Consider the following 18,236-nt stretch of genomic DNA (forward strand, 5'->3'; position numbering starts at 1 on the left):
AATATTATTTTTTTATTTAAAAAAAAAAAACAGTGTTTACAAACAACTTTAATAGTTTATTTTGGAAGTATATTCCACAAAGAAAATAAACAACCCACTTTAAAAAGAGAAATTACGAGTTTTTTTTTATATTTAATTCGCAGTTTTGTGTTAGGGTTAGGGTTAGGGGTGTAAAAATTCCCCCCAAATTCTGATACAACTAGTGAAAAACATCTGAGTTCGCGGTATTTTGGAATCCTTATTTAAAAAAGTATTTTATTTAAAAAGGGTATGGAATATAAGTATAGATAAATTCTTAACAATGAGTAATGGAATTACATATTGAATAGTATTTTTTATAGGTAAGTGATTTTTTGGAATTTATATATATATATTTTTATAATCGAATAAAATTTCATTGATTTTCTTTAAATCTTTTTTAAAGAAAACTGATTTTTAAACAAATCAAGTATTGCATAATTTGATATTAAACCTGTTTTTTAATGTGGTCTTTGCTCCTTTAATTGAAAAAAATTAGGATTTGAATTACATTTTTCAAGTAGTTATAAGCTTCGAAAGATAGTAAGTTGAACTATTCAAATTCTTATCACGCATTTTTAATGGCGGCTTCTGACAGTGCTAACGATACACATAATTACATGAACATGTAGACGACTCGCTTCTTTATATAGACCAGTATGTAGCACATTGCTTGAAACTTGGACACTTTATTTGATTTAAATACATTTATTTTCTGCATGCATTTATCGGCTCAACCATAAACAAATATGAACCAGTGATCTGAGGTTTCAGTTAAAATAACTCACTGCCCGAAGTTAAATAATAAAGCAAATAAAGGTTTTAAATAAATTAGCAACAACCAATGGTTAAAAACAAATGACCAGTAACCAATGGTTAAAAATAACCAAAGATCAAGATAAGTGATGCTGAATTTAATAAGAGTTCACGTTCAGAAACAGATAGAATGGTTTATTTTCAGACGTCAGTCTGTTTAATTTTCACGACAAATTCTTATTGATGGAAATGGAGCTTGCGTCGGGCATTTCATTGTCTGGATCGCTGTATTTTATTCCTAATATTTTAAAAAGTTCCATCCGAAAGTCCATGTTCATGAATCCGAATACAAACGGATTGAACATGACATTGATTACCCATGTCTCGTTCAATAGGAAGAGGAGGTAGTGTATTTTGTGCGTAGACATTTCGTCTTTTGAAATCATATTTACCAAGATAAAGCAGAAATAGAACGTGCACGTAAAAATGAAGACCGCGGTGATGCAGATGATTGTACGATTAGTTCTGCTAAGTTTTTGGTCAATTTCTAACTTCATGGACGAACGCTTCCGCAGGCCAACGCTTGCTTTGACATGCCAATGTGCCTGCCTTTTAATGGTCCTCAATATCTTAATGTACAGAACCAGCATTATTGCCCAAATGACGAACGAAACACCGAAGACAACGATCGCGTACTTGTAAACGTGCATATCGAGATAGGGCGAGCATCTGTAAGTGATGATGTAGTTGTCGATGAGAAAAGGCCTCGGTGTCGTCCAAATCCACGATGGAATCGCGAGGAGCCCTCCGAGCATAGCGCAGACCACGCCGATCTTCCTGGCAACGTTGAACTCCATTTGCCGTGATGTGCTGCGGCAAACCCGCATGTAACGCTCAATCGATATGATCAGAAGCAGGGTGGTCGAATTGATGTAGCAGGCGAAAAGGATGTATGTTTCTAACTTGCAGACGGAAACATCGTGGTACGCATAGAACATCCGAATCCGGTAAATTTCCAGAGGGACCACGATCGTGCAGCTAGTGAGATCCGAAAGGGAGAGTAAGTTGATGAAAAGGAAGACGTTTGTTCGTTTCATACGAAAGCCGTAGATGTAAATAATAGCTGAATGACCCAATGCCCCTATAACTATAGTAATTGCCAAAAATACTAAAGCCGGTATACGAAGATATAGGGTAGTTTCGTTGAGAGTGTTTACTTCTGAAGTATAATTTGAATTTGTGATGTCCATAATAGATTTTCCGATTATAATATATTCGTGCGGTATATTTTCGTTTTGCCGGATTATCAAATAAGAATAAAGACCGTGTTTTTTGTTTATTTATTATTATTATTATTATTATTATTATTATTATTATTATTATTATTATTATTATTATTATTATTATTATTATTATTATTTGTTTATTTGTAAGATCTCTTTTTTTTCTTTTTTTTTTTTTTTTTTTTGCTTGTAAGGTCCGTGGTTTTTAGTTCTGTTTGTTTGTAAGATGCTTTTTTGATTTTCGTTTGTTTGTAAGATGCGTTTTTTTTTTCTTTTATTTATTTTTAAATCTGTGGTTTTTAGTTTGTTTGTTTGTTTGTCTGTTTTGAAGATCTTTTTTTTTTAGTTCTGTTTGTTAATTTTTGTTTGTAAGATCCGTGTTTCTTTTTGTTTTTGTTTTTTTGTAAAATCCGTGTTTTTTTATTTGTTTGTATAATCCGTGTTTTTTTTTTTTTTTTAGTTTTGTTTGCTTGTTTTTTTATGCGACCCGTTTTTGAGGAGGAGAGGTGTAAGATCCGTTATTTGGGGAAGTTTTTTTTGTTGTATTCGTTTGTAGATTCGGTTGTTTGTTGTTGTTGTTGTTGTTGTTGTTGTTGTTGTTTTTGTTGTTGTTGTTTCTGTTGTTGTTGTTGTTGTTTTTGTTTTCGTCGTCGTTGTTTGTTTCCAATTTCAATGTAAAAATAATTAAATTTGGATAAGAACATCAATGCAACGCTCAGTCGATGTAACCAGTAATATGAGCGATGTTTCTCACAAAGTGCGAAGAATTACTGTTACCTGGGTCGGAATCGGGCATCCAACATTTATCGGTTGCTAGCTTTGACCTTGAAGTGGCGTTTTTTGTTTGTTTGTTTATTTGTTTTTTTCTTTTATTAACTCGTTACAAATCGTCTAAAAGTTTTATTTTTGTTTCCTTATTCCTAGAATATTCTTTCTTGTTCATTTCTCTCTTTTTTTTTACCCGTGTTTATGATTGCTATTATAAACGATTTCGCTTAGTTTTAACGCTCGGCACATGCTTAACCGATAACTAAAGACAATGCTAAAAATTAGATGAATCTAGTTGATACTGCGGCAAAACTGTCAAATCTGGTCCGTATTTGGTTGCATTTGTCAGGGAACACTTAGTAGCGATCAAAAAAAAACCGAACAGGTGCGTGAATGTTAACAAAACCCGAAACACTTTCAAAGTTTATTATTATTCAATTTTTCTACTATTTAGTACTTCACACAATATCATATTTATCTCTTTCACGAGCTCTTTTTTCTTTCTTTCTTTCTTACTCCTTTTTAGTTCTAGAAAAAATTGCTTTATGCCGCCGACCTCCTTACATAGGTAGGCTTTAGGACCGTGTAGCGCTGCTTATGCTACGTCCGTTTTTCTGCTTTTGGGGTCGTAATAATCAGGAATGAAGATCTTCGGCTACGCAAACCATGTGCTCGAAGACCACTTTTAACTCGGTTAGTTGTATTTATAAGTTGCAATCCAGCCGACGCGCAACACTCCGGCAATCAAGAATCAGGTGCTGAGTGACGATTATCAGGTCTTCTCTGCATACGGTGGTCACTCCACTCCCTTGTAATGAAGCATTCCTTCTCCGCGCTTGCGAATGTTGCCGCTGGTCGATATTGCTGTAAACAAAGATGTTCTAAGACAGCGAACGCTATTTTCATTCTTCTTTCTCTATATGACGTCAAGAGTATGACGTCATCAATGAATTTATTGATTTCTCGTCGGAATATTTTTAGCATAATGGCCATTCTCCCTACTTTCTGAGGGATAGGTGATCGCATCGCATATCCTGTACATCATGTTTGGTTGACTTGTGTTCATAAATGAACCATATGCCGATCTATCTATCTATCTATCTATCTATCTATCTATCTATCTATCTATCTAGGAAAAAATAAGATTGAAAAATGAAGATACAAAAACTATATATTGGTGAATATAGAATGGTTCATTTATTTCATAAAGGTATACAAACATTTAGTTGGGGATTGAGGGGACTCTTTATACCAAGGTATTTCGAAGCCCAATGCTTCTCATCAGAAGAGTAGAGAAGATGCCAAGTATCATAATGAGGATGCGACGTCTAGCGTGGAATTCATCAGAAACGAAATAAATCAATGAAAATATTGATGTTGTTAGGGGGAATCTTATATACAGATGAAATAGCATCACCACCCATCCGCCCCTATACCTCCCCTTGAATCTTAAATCAAAAACTACCTACATTATTTAAAACTATGATATAAACTATATACACCTTTTTACATTACACTCTATATAATACGCTCCTTGTTTATCTAAGAATTCGATATAATTCCCCCCAAGAATCAGGAAATTAACCAATTTTAATGAAATTTCTATATTTATCAAATAATGACGACGGAATATAATGAACCAATTATTTTTATTTAAATTTTAGTGGAAATGTATTATGTCGGTTAAACCAAAAATTCCTTTACTAAAGTTATGGTTTTCAGTAGTAAAAAAAAATGAATGAATTTATTTTTACCTTTTTTATGAAAATAAAGCGTCGTAAGTTATAACAATTTAAAAAATTTATTTAATTTTTGCGGGAACATTACGAAAAAAAGACCCTAAGTCCGTATTAATGAATTCGATATAACTTGAAGAAAAATTAATTTCTCGAACAACCAATATTATCATTGAATTAAGTATTGTTTATTTAATATTTTGATACAAAAAAAAAATGTAATTGCAAAAAATATTTCTACTCTGTTTTTTTTAATTACATGTTTCGCATAATTTTTATATGTAAGATTCTAATATTTTCCTTGCTTGCATGAATCTGAAACTTTCGTCGTAACATAATTTTCATATAATCTTGAAAGATAGAAAATAAATAATTTTAATTTAAAAACCTGAACATAGAAAAATAATTAAATTAAAAAATGGTCAAAACGATACAAACGTTCAGGATAGGAATGTACGGATGCACGTCTCGGGAAAACAAAGAAAACCAGCACCCTTCGTCCTTTTAATTGCATGACGTCATTTTCAGACAGCCTTTCGACTGTCTCAGAATCGGGGCTTCTGTATAATCGATGTTTACAAAACTTCCGTTTGTTGCGATTTTGCGAAGGGCAGAATCCATCGATTTTGGGGGCTAATTAAGCTATTCTTTATACAAAAAGATGATTTTTTGTAAAATTTAATTCAATATCTTAGGACTTTACTAATGTTCTTTGAAATAGATCCAGAAAGCTAATATTTATCTTTAAAGGAATTTTACAATTTATTTATTTAACTTCAAAATTTAGCTGAATTGGTTAGCTCGCCGTGAAAACATTTTTCATAACTTTTCTTTTTTTTTCACCTGTACAAATATTTTTTCCTTTGGGAAATTAACTTTGGTCTTTAATCTTTCAAATACAAGCAAAAAGTAGTCGAAAACCTACAAAAAAAAGTATGATAAATCGGCTTTCAAAACTATGTCCCTCTATCTTTACTCGGCCATTTTTTCCCGTACCTAATATATAGATAAAAAAAGATAAGTCCCAGAATTCAGTTCCCAGAGTTAAGACGCCAGAAGCAGACTCGTTTTAGCTAAATATGGAACGGAAGTTACTAAGCATGAAACGAAATACGCAACCGCATGGAAATGCTTCTTGTTTTATCGTACGACAATAAAAAAATAAATAAATAAATAAACTTGTATTTTTTACATTTTCATAAATATTTTTTGTAATATTTAAAATATATTCATATGGAAATATTTTATTTAAAAAAAAAGTAATTTAAACTTTCATAGTTTCTATTTCTATAAATATTTTTTAATTTAAAATATATTCAAATGAAAATTCTCATTCTTTATTTTATTGTTTCCTGATAGCATAAGTGTTAGAACAAAAAAAAACTATTTCTAGAAATGTAAAAAAAAATGAAAGTTTATTTTTTATTATTTCATGATAACACAAAAAATGTTAAAACCAAACTAATTTTTGGAAATTAATTATTTCCATATGGTTTCGTATTTCGTTTCATGCTTAGTGACTTCCGTTTCCGTTCCATATTTTAGCTTCCGGCGTCTTTTACCCGATATGCATATATGTAATCATTGTTCTTAAACCTCATAACCCCCACTCCTATCATTGTGTCCTTTAGTCTTGACATCCTATAAGTGATGTTTCTGGCAAAAAGGGAAGATGGTAACAGTTCAAATGACCGGAATCTTTTTGATTTTCTCTCTTCTGATCTTGAGCACGTGGTGCAATGGGGAAAAGGGTGATCAGTTAATTTTAATGCAACTAAAACCAAGCTTCTCTTCTTTTATCATAATCGTTTTGACCCCCATCACGCCCCAGTTAAACTTAATGGCTCTCGTCTTAAGGAAGCACCACGTATTGACAAGCTTCTGGGACTTTTTTTTTTACATAGGCATTACCGCTTATCAAGACCCAGAGGCCACTCGAGGATGAGGGTTAAAAAGTATGCAGTAGTCAATTGGACAATATAGTACCTTAACTTCTGATCTAGAAATGGAACACATACACCAAATATATTGCCAAGATCGCTGGAAGAATAATTGGGTGATTCTACCGCCCAGTAGGTATCTCACGCCGATCCTCTATCTGTATATGAGCCAAGTACGCTCTAAAATAAAGTACTATCCTTCCTTGATAAAGTTCAAAACCTACTTCGATACATTTTCTTTTTTTCTTCTTCCCTGCAACCGCTTTCTCACAGAAGAGACGTTGCGAGCTTGTCCCTACTCTATCGTTATTTTCATGGCAAGTTCTCGTCTGAGCTCCAGTCTATTGTCAACCCTTGCGAAACTATCACAAAAACACTCGACTAGCTACAACCACTGTCAACAGTTTCACCACTCTCTATCTGTACCTAATTCTAAACGTAAATTCCATGAACAAAGCTTATTTCCTAGAACTGTGCACCTGTGGAACACTGTTTCATTGGCCTACTTCCCGGTTGACTACAGAATGGTAGCCTTCAAGTCTAATGTAAACAAGTTCTTATTGAACCGTCGCTTTAAATAATGAAATTGTAACCAACTTACACCATTAAAGATAACTATACTACTACTACTACCTTACATTCATTAACCCTTATCCTTGAGTGGCCGCCGAGCCTTGATAAGTGGTGATTTCTTTTTTAAACAATACACTTTTAGGGTTGGAATCCGTTTAACACTTATCGGTGACTAGTATTTGACCTTGAGGTAATATATTTAGCTCGTTACATCAAGTGGCGTCATGTCTTGCCTGAAGCAAGTTCCATCAAATAATAATCTACATATTAATACGATAGCGTATGTTTTATTTTCTGTGTCACGCTTACATCCAGGTCGTTCAATTATTATTTACTTCCATTTCTTGTAATATATAATTTTACCAAGAATACCTCATAAGTTTTGTTTTCGGTTTCGATTATAGCTAATTGCACTCCAATAATCTATTTTTAAAAATAATTTTATCAAGAATTCTTACTAAGTCTTGGTTTCGGTTTCGATTTTAACTGATGGCACCTTAGTAATCTATTGTTTTAATAAATAATTTTATCAAGAATTCTTCATAAGTTTTGGTTTCGGTTTCGATTATAGCTGAAGAATATATATATATATATATATATATATATATATATATATATATATATATATATATATATATATATTCATAAGTTTGGGATTCGGTTTCGATGCAAGCTAATGAATATTTTTGAAATCGCAACTTTATAATATATAAAAATCGATAGAACATTAACTCTATAATGATATACATGAAATATGCAAGAATTAAAATATTATGTTTAAACGTATTTTACGACCTGGCTATGCCTGGCGTCCCTGCTAGCTTGGATAAATACTTTTGCAGTTTTAACAAAAGAACTGCAATAAAATCAGAGCGTCTCCATTTATGCTGAATAGCTACAGAATGCCAACATCAATATATTACATATGAATCAGTCCCCTGTGAACATTCCACGGGTCCCGTTTATTATTATTATTATTATTATTATTATTATTATTATTATTATTATTATTATTATTATTATTATTATTATTATTATTATAAAAAATAATAATAATAAAAAAATAATAATAATAAAAATAATAATAATAATAATAATAATAATAATAATAATAATAATAATAATTATAATAATAATAATAATAATAATAATAATATAAAAAACAAGCGCAATGTATTTATTTATTATTTTATTTATTCTGTATTTATTTATTATTTTATTTATTCTATATTTATTTATTATTTTATTTATGATATACTGATTTATTATTTTATTTATTATATATTTATTTATTATTTTGTTTATTCTGTATTTATTCAATTTTTTGTTTATTTCATATTTATTTATTATTTTGTTCTGTATTTATTTATTATTTTATTTATTCTGTATTTATTTATTATTTTATTCTGTATTTATTTATTATTTTATTTCTTCTATATTTATTTATTTTTTATTTCTTCTATATTTATTCATTATTTTATTTATTCTGTATTTATTCATTATTTTGTTTATTCTGTATATATTTATTTATATATTTTATTTATTCTGTATTTATTTATTATTTTATTTATTTTGTATTTATTTATTATTTTTTCTATTCTGTATTTATTTATTATTTTATTTATTCATATTTTTATTTATTATTTTATTTATTCTGTATTTATTTAATGTTTTGTTTATTCTGTATTTATTTATCATTTTATTTATTCTGTATTTATTTATTATTTTATTTATTCTATATTTATTTAATGTTTTGTTTATTCTGTATTTATTTATTATTTTATTTATTCTATATTTATTTATTATTTTATTCTGTATTTATTTATTATTTTATTTATTCTGTATTTAGTCATTATTTTATTTATTCGATATTTATTTATATATTTTATTTAGTCTGCATTTATTTATTATTTTATTTATTCTGTATTTTTTTAATGTTTTTTTCTTTGGTATTTATTCATTATTTTGTTTATTCTGTATGTATTTATTATTTTGTTTATTCTGTATGTATTTATTATTTTATTTATTCTGTATTTATTTATTATTTTGTTTATTCTGTATTTATTTATTATTTTGTTTATTCTGTATTTATTTATTATTTTGTTTATTCTCTATTTATTCATTTTTTTTATTCTGTATGTATTTATTATTTTATTTATTCATATTTTTATTTATTATTTTATTTATTCTGTATTTATTTATTATTTTTTTTATTCTGTATATATTTATTATTTTATTTGCTAACATGCAGAATTTTTAATGAGGATTAAAATACTTTTATATTAATTGAGTTAATTATTCATTTTAATTGAATTCGTTTGAATATTAATTGAATTAATTATTAATATTAATTGAATTCTTTTAAATATTAATTGAATTAATTATTAATAATTATTGAATTCTTTTAAATGTAAATTGAATTAATTATTAATATTAATTGAATTCTTTTAAATATAAATTGAATTAATTATTAATATTAATTTAATTCTTTTAAATATAAATTGAATTAACTATTAATATTAATTGTATTCTTTTAAATATAAATTGAATTAATTATTAATATTAATTGCATGCAAATTTTTCAATGTAATGTTAAATGATGTCCTAGTCGATATTAGAGCGAAAAAGAGTGCTTTCTTAAACTAGATAAAGAAGGAAAGAAAACAGAAAAAAAGAAATAAAACGAAATAAACGAAAAGGAAAGGAAAAAGAAAGAAAGAAAGAACAAATAAAGAGAATGAAATAAAGGAATAAGAAAAAATAAAGTGGAAAAAGAAAGAAAGAAAAGGGAAAAAATGAAGAAAAAGAAAGAAAGAAAGATAAGGGGAAAGAAAGAAAAGAAAGAAAAAGTAAAAAAACAAAGAATATGAAAAGATAAAGAAAGAGTTAAAAAGTAAAAAAAAAGAAAAAAAGGAAAAGAAAAAGAAAGAAAAAGCACGACAAGGTTGATTTGAACATAACTAAAGAAGAACAAAATTTAATCCGTCACAAAAAAAAAACAAGAACATTTCTGGTTCGGCAGATATATTAATCAGTTAGCATTTCTTTCTAACCTTTCCGTGACGTCATATCCGTAAGTAAAAATCTTATCAGTGCGTTACTCTTAACTCGCTGGAACACTTAAGTTCTCACTTAATGTCTAACGCGTAGGAGCAATAATATGGAGCGAGCACATGGCCATGTTGGCGAAACGAAAAAAAGGTTTAATTTTGATTGGGACATCCGCGTAAAAAAAACGATGCGAAAAGAAACAACATAGTAGATTATTCATTCAGGTATAGTCCAGCATAGTTAACGAACGAAACCTCGTAAACAAACAAATAGACAAAAATTTAAAAAATAATAATTTGGCGCATCCAGGTTGTCAGTCCATGTCATTAAACACTTAGTCTAAGTCAAGAAGATGCATTGACAAGTATTGGTCGACATTGGACCCAAAGATTACACTGATGTAATCCAAAGAAAAACAGTGCCGTAATAATGGATTCCAAAGGATGGAAAGTTCTTGAAAAGAAACTTGATTCATAGATATTTCGTTTGGTTTAAGGTATAGCGAGAAAAAAAGGGAAATTCTTTGCAGTGGTGATAGTAGGAAGAGTTTTTGCTGGGAATGTTGTATAAGAAAGAACCGAGATTGGTGCTCAGTTGATCATTTTCTATGGTAACAACGATAGCGCAGAAAAGACTAAGACCGTCTGTTAGTGGCTGTAGAAAGGAAACGTGCAGCTTCACTAGATGGCGAACTCAATTTTGTAAGTTCAGATGTAATCGTAAAGATGTCCACACTAGAACGGGATTAATAGTGTTGGGAGACATCGGGAACCGTAAAAATCGAAACTGGTATCGGAATCTAAAAAAAAATAAAATGTGCCTTTTTTCCGATGCGAAAAACCAATTTTTTTTATTGTCTTTTATATTTGATTTTGTTTTTAAACAAAATCTTCCACTGCTGGTAATAATAATAATAAAAAAATAAATATTTATTGGTTTTAAAATACCAGTAAAACTAAGAATTATAGATCATCCCTCAAAAGTGTGTTTTTACGTTTTAAAAAAATATCTGAAGACTTAAAATGTGTTTTTACGGTAATCGTGAAAAATAACAACTTTATAGTTAAATATGGTTAGATTTGTAAAGAATCGGAATCGGTAACTGCATCAAAATTGGGAATTTACTACGGAATCGACAATTGTATCGGAATCGGGAAAAAATATTGGACTAATCCCATCATTAGGGATTAATTAAATCCACCTTGTTCATCATAAAGAAGTTTATCATTTACGCTACGTTGATTAAAAGATTGTTTGCGAAAAGTCGATGGCGACTGATAAAGCGATAAATTTGCGGGTAACTTTTTCAACAGAAATCTTGAACGCTGCTAACACAGAAAAAATATTCTAGCAATCAGGGACTCAGCATTGAGCAAGGTATTTGTTATAGAGGTTGGAGAGGACATGGGTCAACTCATCTGAGCATTTTCATTACTATATGAGGGATAAGATCAGACATACACGTTTTGGAGGTATCGAATATCCCTTTTTTATGCTAGTAACAATTACAAGAAGCTTTCTGAACTACCGATAGCCATGACTAGGGCTGTGGCAACAGAATATTCTTATCATTGTTTTGACTCTCGAGTATATATCCAACACAGTTAGACACGGTTAATCAACCGAGAACCACATCACTCTATATAAAATCATATAAGATATCAACGGATACACACTCGAGAGTAAAAACAATGAAAAGAATATGCTGTTGTTCTAGCCCTACTAATTACATTTTTTTTTAGAGCTCTTCTTTCAAATTCCTTGGCTTAACGTTCACAGGCAGATTCACTGGAAAAATGCATTTAGAACGCTGCCAAAGCTGCAACAAAGAAGGTGGGCTCCTATCGCGTGAGAATACTCACACCTGACAATATTCCGTACCTCTACGAAGCCACAATTCGCCCATGCATAGAGTATTATTGCCATATCCAGGCTGATGCATCAACCACTAGTCTTTCTCTCTTATACAAAGTACAAAGAAGAGTCTCCAATCTATTAGATCTCCGCGCTGTCAACTAAGCTCAAACCTCTGTCCCATCGCCGCAATATTGCATCCCTGTGCCTGTTTTACAAGTATTTTAATGAAATGTTCGCTGATAAAGTTATAGCACTTGTACCTCCTTGACGTACTTGGACTGCTAGACTTTGGAATTTCTCCCCTGTTACCGGCTTCCTTGGCTGTACTAACATGTAGTTTAAATGTAATGTAAACTAACATCTCGCTCATTTGCCCTAAACATGGCCCAAATAGCAGTCCCTTACGTTCAAGTGGCAATATGCCTTGTTTGATATGAACTTGACAAAAAAATGGAGTGGGATAATAACATAGAATACCAGTCCATACCGAGATTGGTGCTCAGTCGAGCGATATCTCATATATAATCATAAAGTAGAGAAAGAACGTCTTTCTTCTTCTTCTTCTTCTTCTTCCCATTTTATTTATTTTCTTTCTTCTTCTTCTTCTTCTTCTTCTTCTTATTCTTTCTGTTTTTTCTCTTCTTCGTTTGCAACCAACTTCTTTCCCTACTCCCGCCTCTCCTTCTTCCTTTTCTTTCCCAGAATGCCTCCTTCGTTATCTCTCTCTCTTTCTCTCTCTCTCTCTCTCTCTCTCTCTCTCTCTCTCTCTCTCTCTCCATCCAAAGAACAAATCCACCACCAAGTCGTTCTCAAAATGTTCAAGCTAAAAATGGCGCCTTCATTCGCGAGGCAACCTTTATGAATCCAACCAAATAAACATTAACAAATGCAAAAGATTACACGCATACCTCTCGACAGAACACACGCACACACGTGTATGAGTGTGTGTGTGCGTGTGTGTGTGTGTGTGTGTAAACTACCGACGCATTACCTGTTTTCCTCCCACACACATACCTACACAACTGCAAACAACCGCACACGCTTCCACGCATTCTGCAACCATCACAATCTCTTATTTATTCAAACGTCTCCTTTCTTTTAGCTACGGAAGACCCTAATTGCCAAAAATCTTGGACGTTTCTCAAGCTTTCATTTTATCTCTAACTAGCGGGGGTACCCGGCGTTGCCCGAGTGTTTGTTTCCGGGACGGGGGGGGGTTAAAAAATGTTATGGTAGGTAAGTAGGAAGGATCAAACCCGGAGTCATGAGTAAAAGTAGGAAAATAAAGTGTGAAAAAAAAAAAAAAAAAAAACATCTGCAACGTTAACAGTTCGGCCACCAAGAAAAGTCCATTCCAGTTGTTTAGGAAAAAAAACAAAAAAAAAAACGACTACGGTAGGTCGGCGCGATCGTGAAAATATAATGTGAATTGTCCAGCACGCTATCCACTACGCCACAGAGCACTGCAGCTTAGTTTAGTGATTTTAAATAACTTCACATGAAAGAACTACGAAGCCAAACCGGTGTTCTCTTCTCAACTGTTCCTTGTGAACGATCCCCAAACGGTGTTAAGTGGTGGCAGGGGGAGGAGGAATTTATTAGAGAGAAAATATTTTACCACTTCCATTGATCTTAACCGATTTTGGCCGTGACTTCTCAGCAGAAAAATTATAGAAATCTAAGATTATCGAGGAATTTGAGAAATAATAAGCCTATAACACACCTCAGATATTGTTCTGCCGTTTGTGCATATTATATTTGCATGAAATATCTTGATTTTTAATCCTATTAATGTCAAAATCAGACGGGAAAAAATGAGTTCATTTTATTTATATAGAGAGAAGAAGATAATGATAGCAATCAATGAATTTTTGAAATGAGGATTTGTTTTTCGTATCATTTGGAACTTTCGGACTACTGTTCTCATATTGGGTGCAATTTTCACAACGTTTTGATCGATTTAACCTCCGACCTTCTCTAGGTGTAGCTTGTGGAATTCAGGAATGTTTCTGTCGAATTCGGGAATTTGGACAGAATTTCGAACGGAACCCTTTATTTACTTCACGGGGGTAGCATGCTCTCGTTCCGTCGGCCATGACTGAATAGTGTTCTCAAGTAATTAGCCATTGTATTTTTCGGTCGCTCACACTGAGAATTGAAACTTCAACCTCCAGGAAGATATTACCCGTGGCGCAGTGGTTAAAGTACTTGAAAAAAATCAATTGTAAAATAATATTATCCTAAACTTTGAAGGTTCAATCCTCAGTGTGTGCGACCGAAAAATATAAGTGCGAATTACTTAGGACCTCTATCCAGTCATGACTGATGGAACTAGAGCATGCTACCTCTGTGATCTAAATAAAGGGTTCCAGATTACCGAGTTCGATAGAAACATTTTTGATTTCGGCAAGATATACCTCCAGAAAGTCGGAGGTTACATCGACCGAAACGTTGTGAAAATGGCACTGAAGATGAGAATAGTAATCCAAAGATTTCAACAAATACGACAAACTACCAGTGACAATCGCATATACGTGTACTCTCAATATCCTATGCTGATCTTTTTGAAGACTTTTTCGACGATGGCCAGGGTAGAAATCCAAAACATTCTCAATCGCATTTTTAGTATTGCCCGCACTGGAGATTGAACCTCCAACCTCTAGAAAAGCGTCACTTACAACTAATTTTACGAAGTACTTTATCCGTTGCGTCACTTGTTCTTGGCACATGTTACACCCATGGATTAAATAAAGGATTCCGTTTGAAATTGCGTGCAGATTCTTGGGTTTGACAGAAAGATTCCTGAGTTCGACAGAAAGATTCTCGAGTTCAACAGCATACACTTGAAAAAAAAACGTCGGAAGTTACATCGGCCGAAACGTTGTGAAAATAACACTCAATTTAACGTTGCAAGAAAAACAACTAAAAAAAATCTGACTCGGCTTTTTTTCTCTTTTAACAGAAAGCATTTATTACCATTACTTTTCAAACAATGTTTGTTATTGTTTTGTTTGTTTGTTTGTTTGTTTGTTTTACTGTTCATTTCGTCTGTCATTAGATTAACAAGACCCTGCCATTTCGACACCAGCTTAAAAGTCTCTCGTCACCACCACGGAGCCACGCGTTCTGATAACGTTTTTCGTTCTGCTCCTCGCCACGTGTTGCACTTTTTCTTGCTGCACACGGATAAAAAAACAAAAGTCTGATTGCCTTCTTTGCTGGACCACGTGCTGTATTTTCTCTGCTTTTCTTGTGACACAAGCTCGCACACACTTGCTAATTTGCATACGGGCTTTAAACGCTGCTGCTACTAATATTTTCGTTAGGCAGCTATCCTTCGGCTGCTGATGACATTTTCACACGCGCCCAAACGCGCTCTGTTACATCAGGATGAGAACAGTTGTCCAAATAATCCAAATATGAATAATAAATAAAATTCATTGATGAAATAAAACGTATCCAGAATTCATGTGTGCATAGACTTTATTGATATCCTGTAAAATCAAATGTTAGGACACCATGGAGTCCCTGGGCAGGACAAACGTTTTTCACGGAGATAATTTCTAAATTAAATATGAAAAACATTAATTTCAAATTTAAAAACTAACTCATACTTTATGGGTTTTTTTTTATTTAAGGCTTTTTAGCCAAAGGGAGCAACCACAAAAGCATTCACTAATTTCAGTTTTGAGGATGTTGGAGATACGAGTGATGAATATATATGAGTGATGAAAATATATAAGGGATGAAAATGTACGAGTGATGAAAATATATGAGGTATAAAAATATACGAGTGATGAAAATATATGAGGTATAAAAATATACGAGTGATGAAAATATATGAGTGACGAAAATATACGAGTGATGAAAATATATGAGTGATGAAAATATATGAGTGATGAAAATATACAAGTGATTAAATATACGAGTGATGAAAATATATGAGTGACGAAAATATACGAGTGATGAAAATATATGAGTGATGAAAATATATGAGTGATGAAAATATACAAGTGATGAAAATATATGAGTGATTAAAATATACGAGTGATGAAAATATATAAGTGATGAAAATATACAAGTGATGAAAATATAGGAGTGGTGAAAATATATGAGTGATGAAAATATATACAAGATAAAGAATGCTCATGATGTATATGAGAATAAATTACGAATGATATCGACAATGTAAATAAATATGTCGAAGAAAAAGCACAACTAAAGCATATTTATTACTGTTTAAATTGATAGATAAAAACCATCCCAGTTAATAACACAAATAATTCGATTTAGTTTTTAGCTGGTAATAATAGCTGCTAAGGGGTAAAAAATAAAAAAAAAACATTGAACTTGTCTTTGCGACTGTACTCGTTTTTTTTTGTTTTGTTTTTTCCTACGCATCCGCTAATTAAATGTTATAGGTCAAACAACGTTTGTTTGTTTTTTTTTTCAATTTTTTGTGTACGCATGGATTTAGGTCATATGCTAACGGATAGGGTCGGAGAGCTATATATTTTGGTTTCGATGGCACACAAGTCATTTTTTTTATAGTTTTGAACACAATAGTTTTAGACACAATAAAATGTTTATAAAGATTATTGACTCTATCAAATTAAATACGAAACTTACATAAATTAAATTAATGATTTGCGGTTTTTTTTTTCGATTGTCATGGATTTAGGTCGTACGTTAACAGATAAGGCTGGAGAGCTATATGTTTTGGTTTCGATTCTAGCTGATAGCACATAAATCTTTAATTTAACTTTTGAAATCACTGTTATATATTAGGTACAATATAATAATCAATAGAAAATTTGCTCTGTAATAATAAATACGAAATCTGCGTGAATTAAAACATAATAGTTAAGCGTATTTTACGACCTTTTGCGGCTTGCAATATATATATATATGATATATCTCTCTCTATATATATATATATGTATATATATATATGTATATATATATATATGTATATATATATATATGTGTATATATATGTATATATATATGCGTGTGTGTGTGTGTGTGTGTGTCTTTGTGAGTTTGTCGGTGTGTGCGAAAAGTCTCTACCAAATTTATTCTGAGTATTTGGTCTACAGAGTTGAAATGTGATGTGTAGGGCATTTGGATCTGTAGCGCACTTTCGATTTGTTTTTTTGTTTTGTTTTTTTTTGTGTTTTTTTGTAGGCAAATATTTGTTATAAATGGGTCAAAAGAAAACCACTATGGTTGGGTAAGTCGAATTAAACACTACTCTACTAATATACCACTAAAAATATACCACAAAAATATACCACTAAAAATATACCACTACAAATATACCACTAAATATATACCACGAAAATATACCACAAAAAATATACCACAAAAATATACCACTAAAAATATACCATTTAAAATATACCACAAAATATACCACTAAAAATATACCACTAAAAGTATACGACAAAACTATACCATTAAAAATATACCACAAAAATATACCACTAAAAATATACCACAAAAATATACCACAAAAATATATCACTGAATATATACCACTAAAAATATAACACTAAAAATATACCACTAAAAATATAACACTAAAAATATACCGCTAAAAATTTATACACTAAAAATATAACATTAAAAATATAACACTAAAAATATAACACTAAAACTATAACACTAAAAATTTAACACTAAAAATATAACACTAAAAATCACCGCTAAAAATATAACACTAAAAATATAACACTAAAAATATACCACTAAAAATATAACACTAAAAATATAACACTAAAAATATAACAATAAAAATATAACACTAAAAATATACCACTAAAAATATAACACTAAAAATATAACACTAAAAATTTAACACTAAAAATATAACACTAAAAATATACCGCTAAAAATATAACACTAAAAATATAACACTAAAAATATAACACTAAAAATTTAACACTAAAAATATAACACTAAAAATATAACACTAAAAATATAAAACTAAAAATATAACACTAAAAATATAAAACTAAAAATATACCACTAAAAATATAACACTAAAAATATAACACTAAAAATATACCACTAAAAATATAACACTAAAAATATAACACTAAAAATATACCACTAAAAATATAACACTAAAAATATAACACTAAAAATATAACACTAAAAATTTAACATTAAAAATATAACACTAAAAATATAACACTAAAAATATAACACTAAAAATTTAACACTAAAAATATACCACTAAAAATATAACA

At 30.6% G+C, this 18,236-nt stretch overlaps 1 protein-coding gene across 1 annotated transcript; it reads right to left on the minus strand.

Annotated features, from left to right (window-relative positions):
• Positions 1-691: 691 nt before the first annotated feature.
• On the minus strand, positions 692-3,732 carry LOC145255835 (uncharacterized). The gene has a single exon (XM_080114557.1). It carries the CDS (start codon positions 2,022-2,024, stop codon positions 999-1,001), a length of 1,026 nt encoding a protein of 341 aa, XP_079970683.1. The 5' UTR covers positions 2,025-3,732; the 3' UTR covers positions 692-998.
• Positions 3,733-18,236: the final 14,504 nt, after the last annotated feature.

This window comes from Euprymna scolopes, chromosome 31, assembly GCF_053919585.1.
Source record: "Euprymna scolopes isolate OS-2025 chromosome 31, ASM5391958v1, whole genome shotgun sequence".
Lineage (NCBI taxonomy): Eukaryota > Metazoa > Mollusca > Cephalopoda > Sepiida > Sepiolidae > Euprymna > Euprymna scolopes.

Coding starts and splice junctions, on each gene's coding strand:
- LOC145255835 (XM_080114557.1), bottom strand. CDS start 2,024: ATGGACATCACAAATTCAAATTATACTTCAGAAGTAAACACTCTCAAC.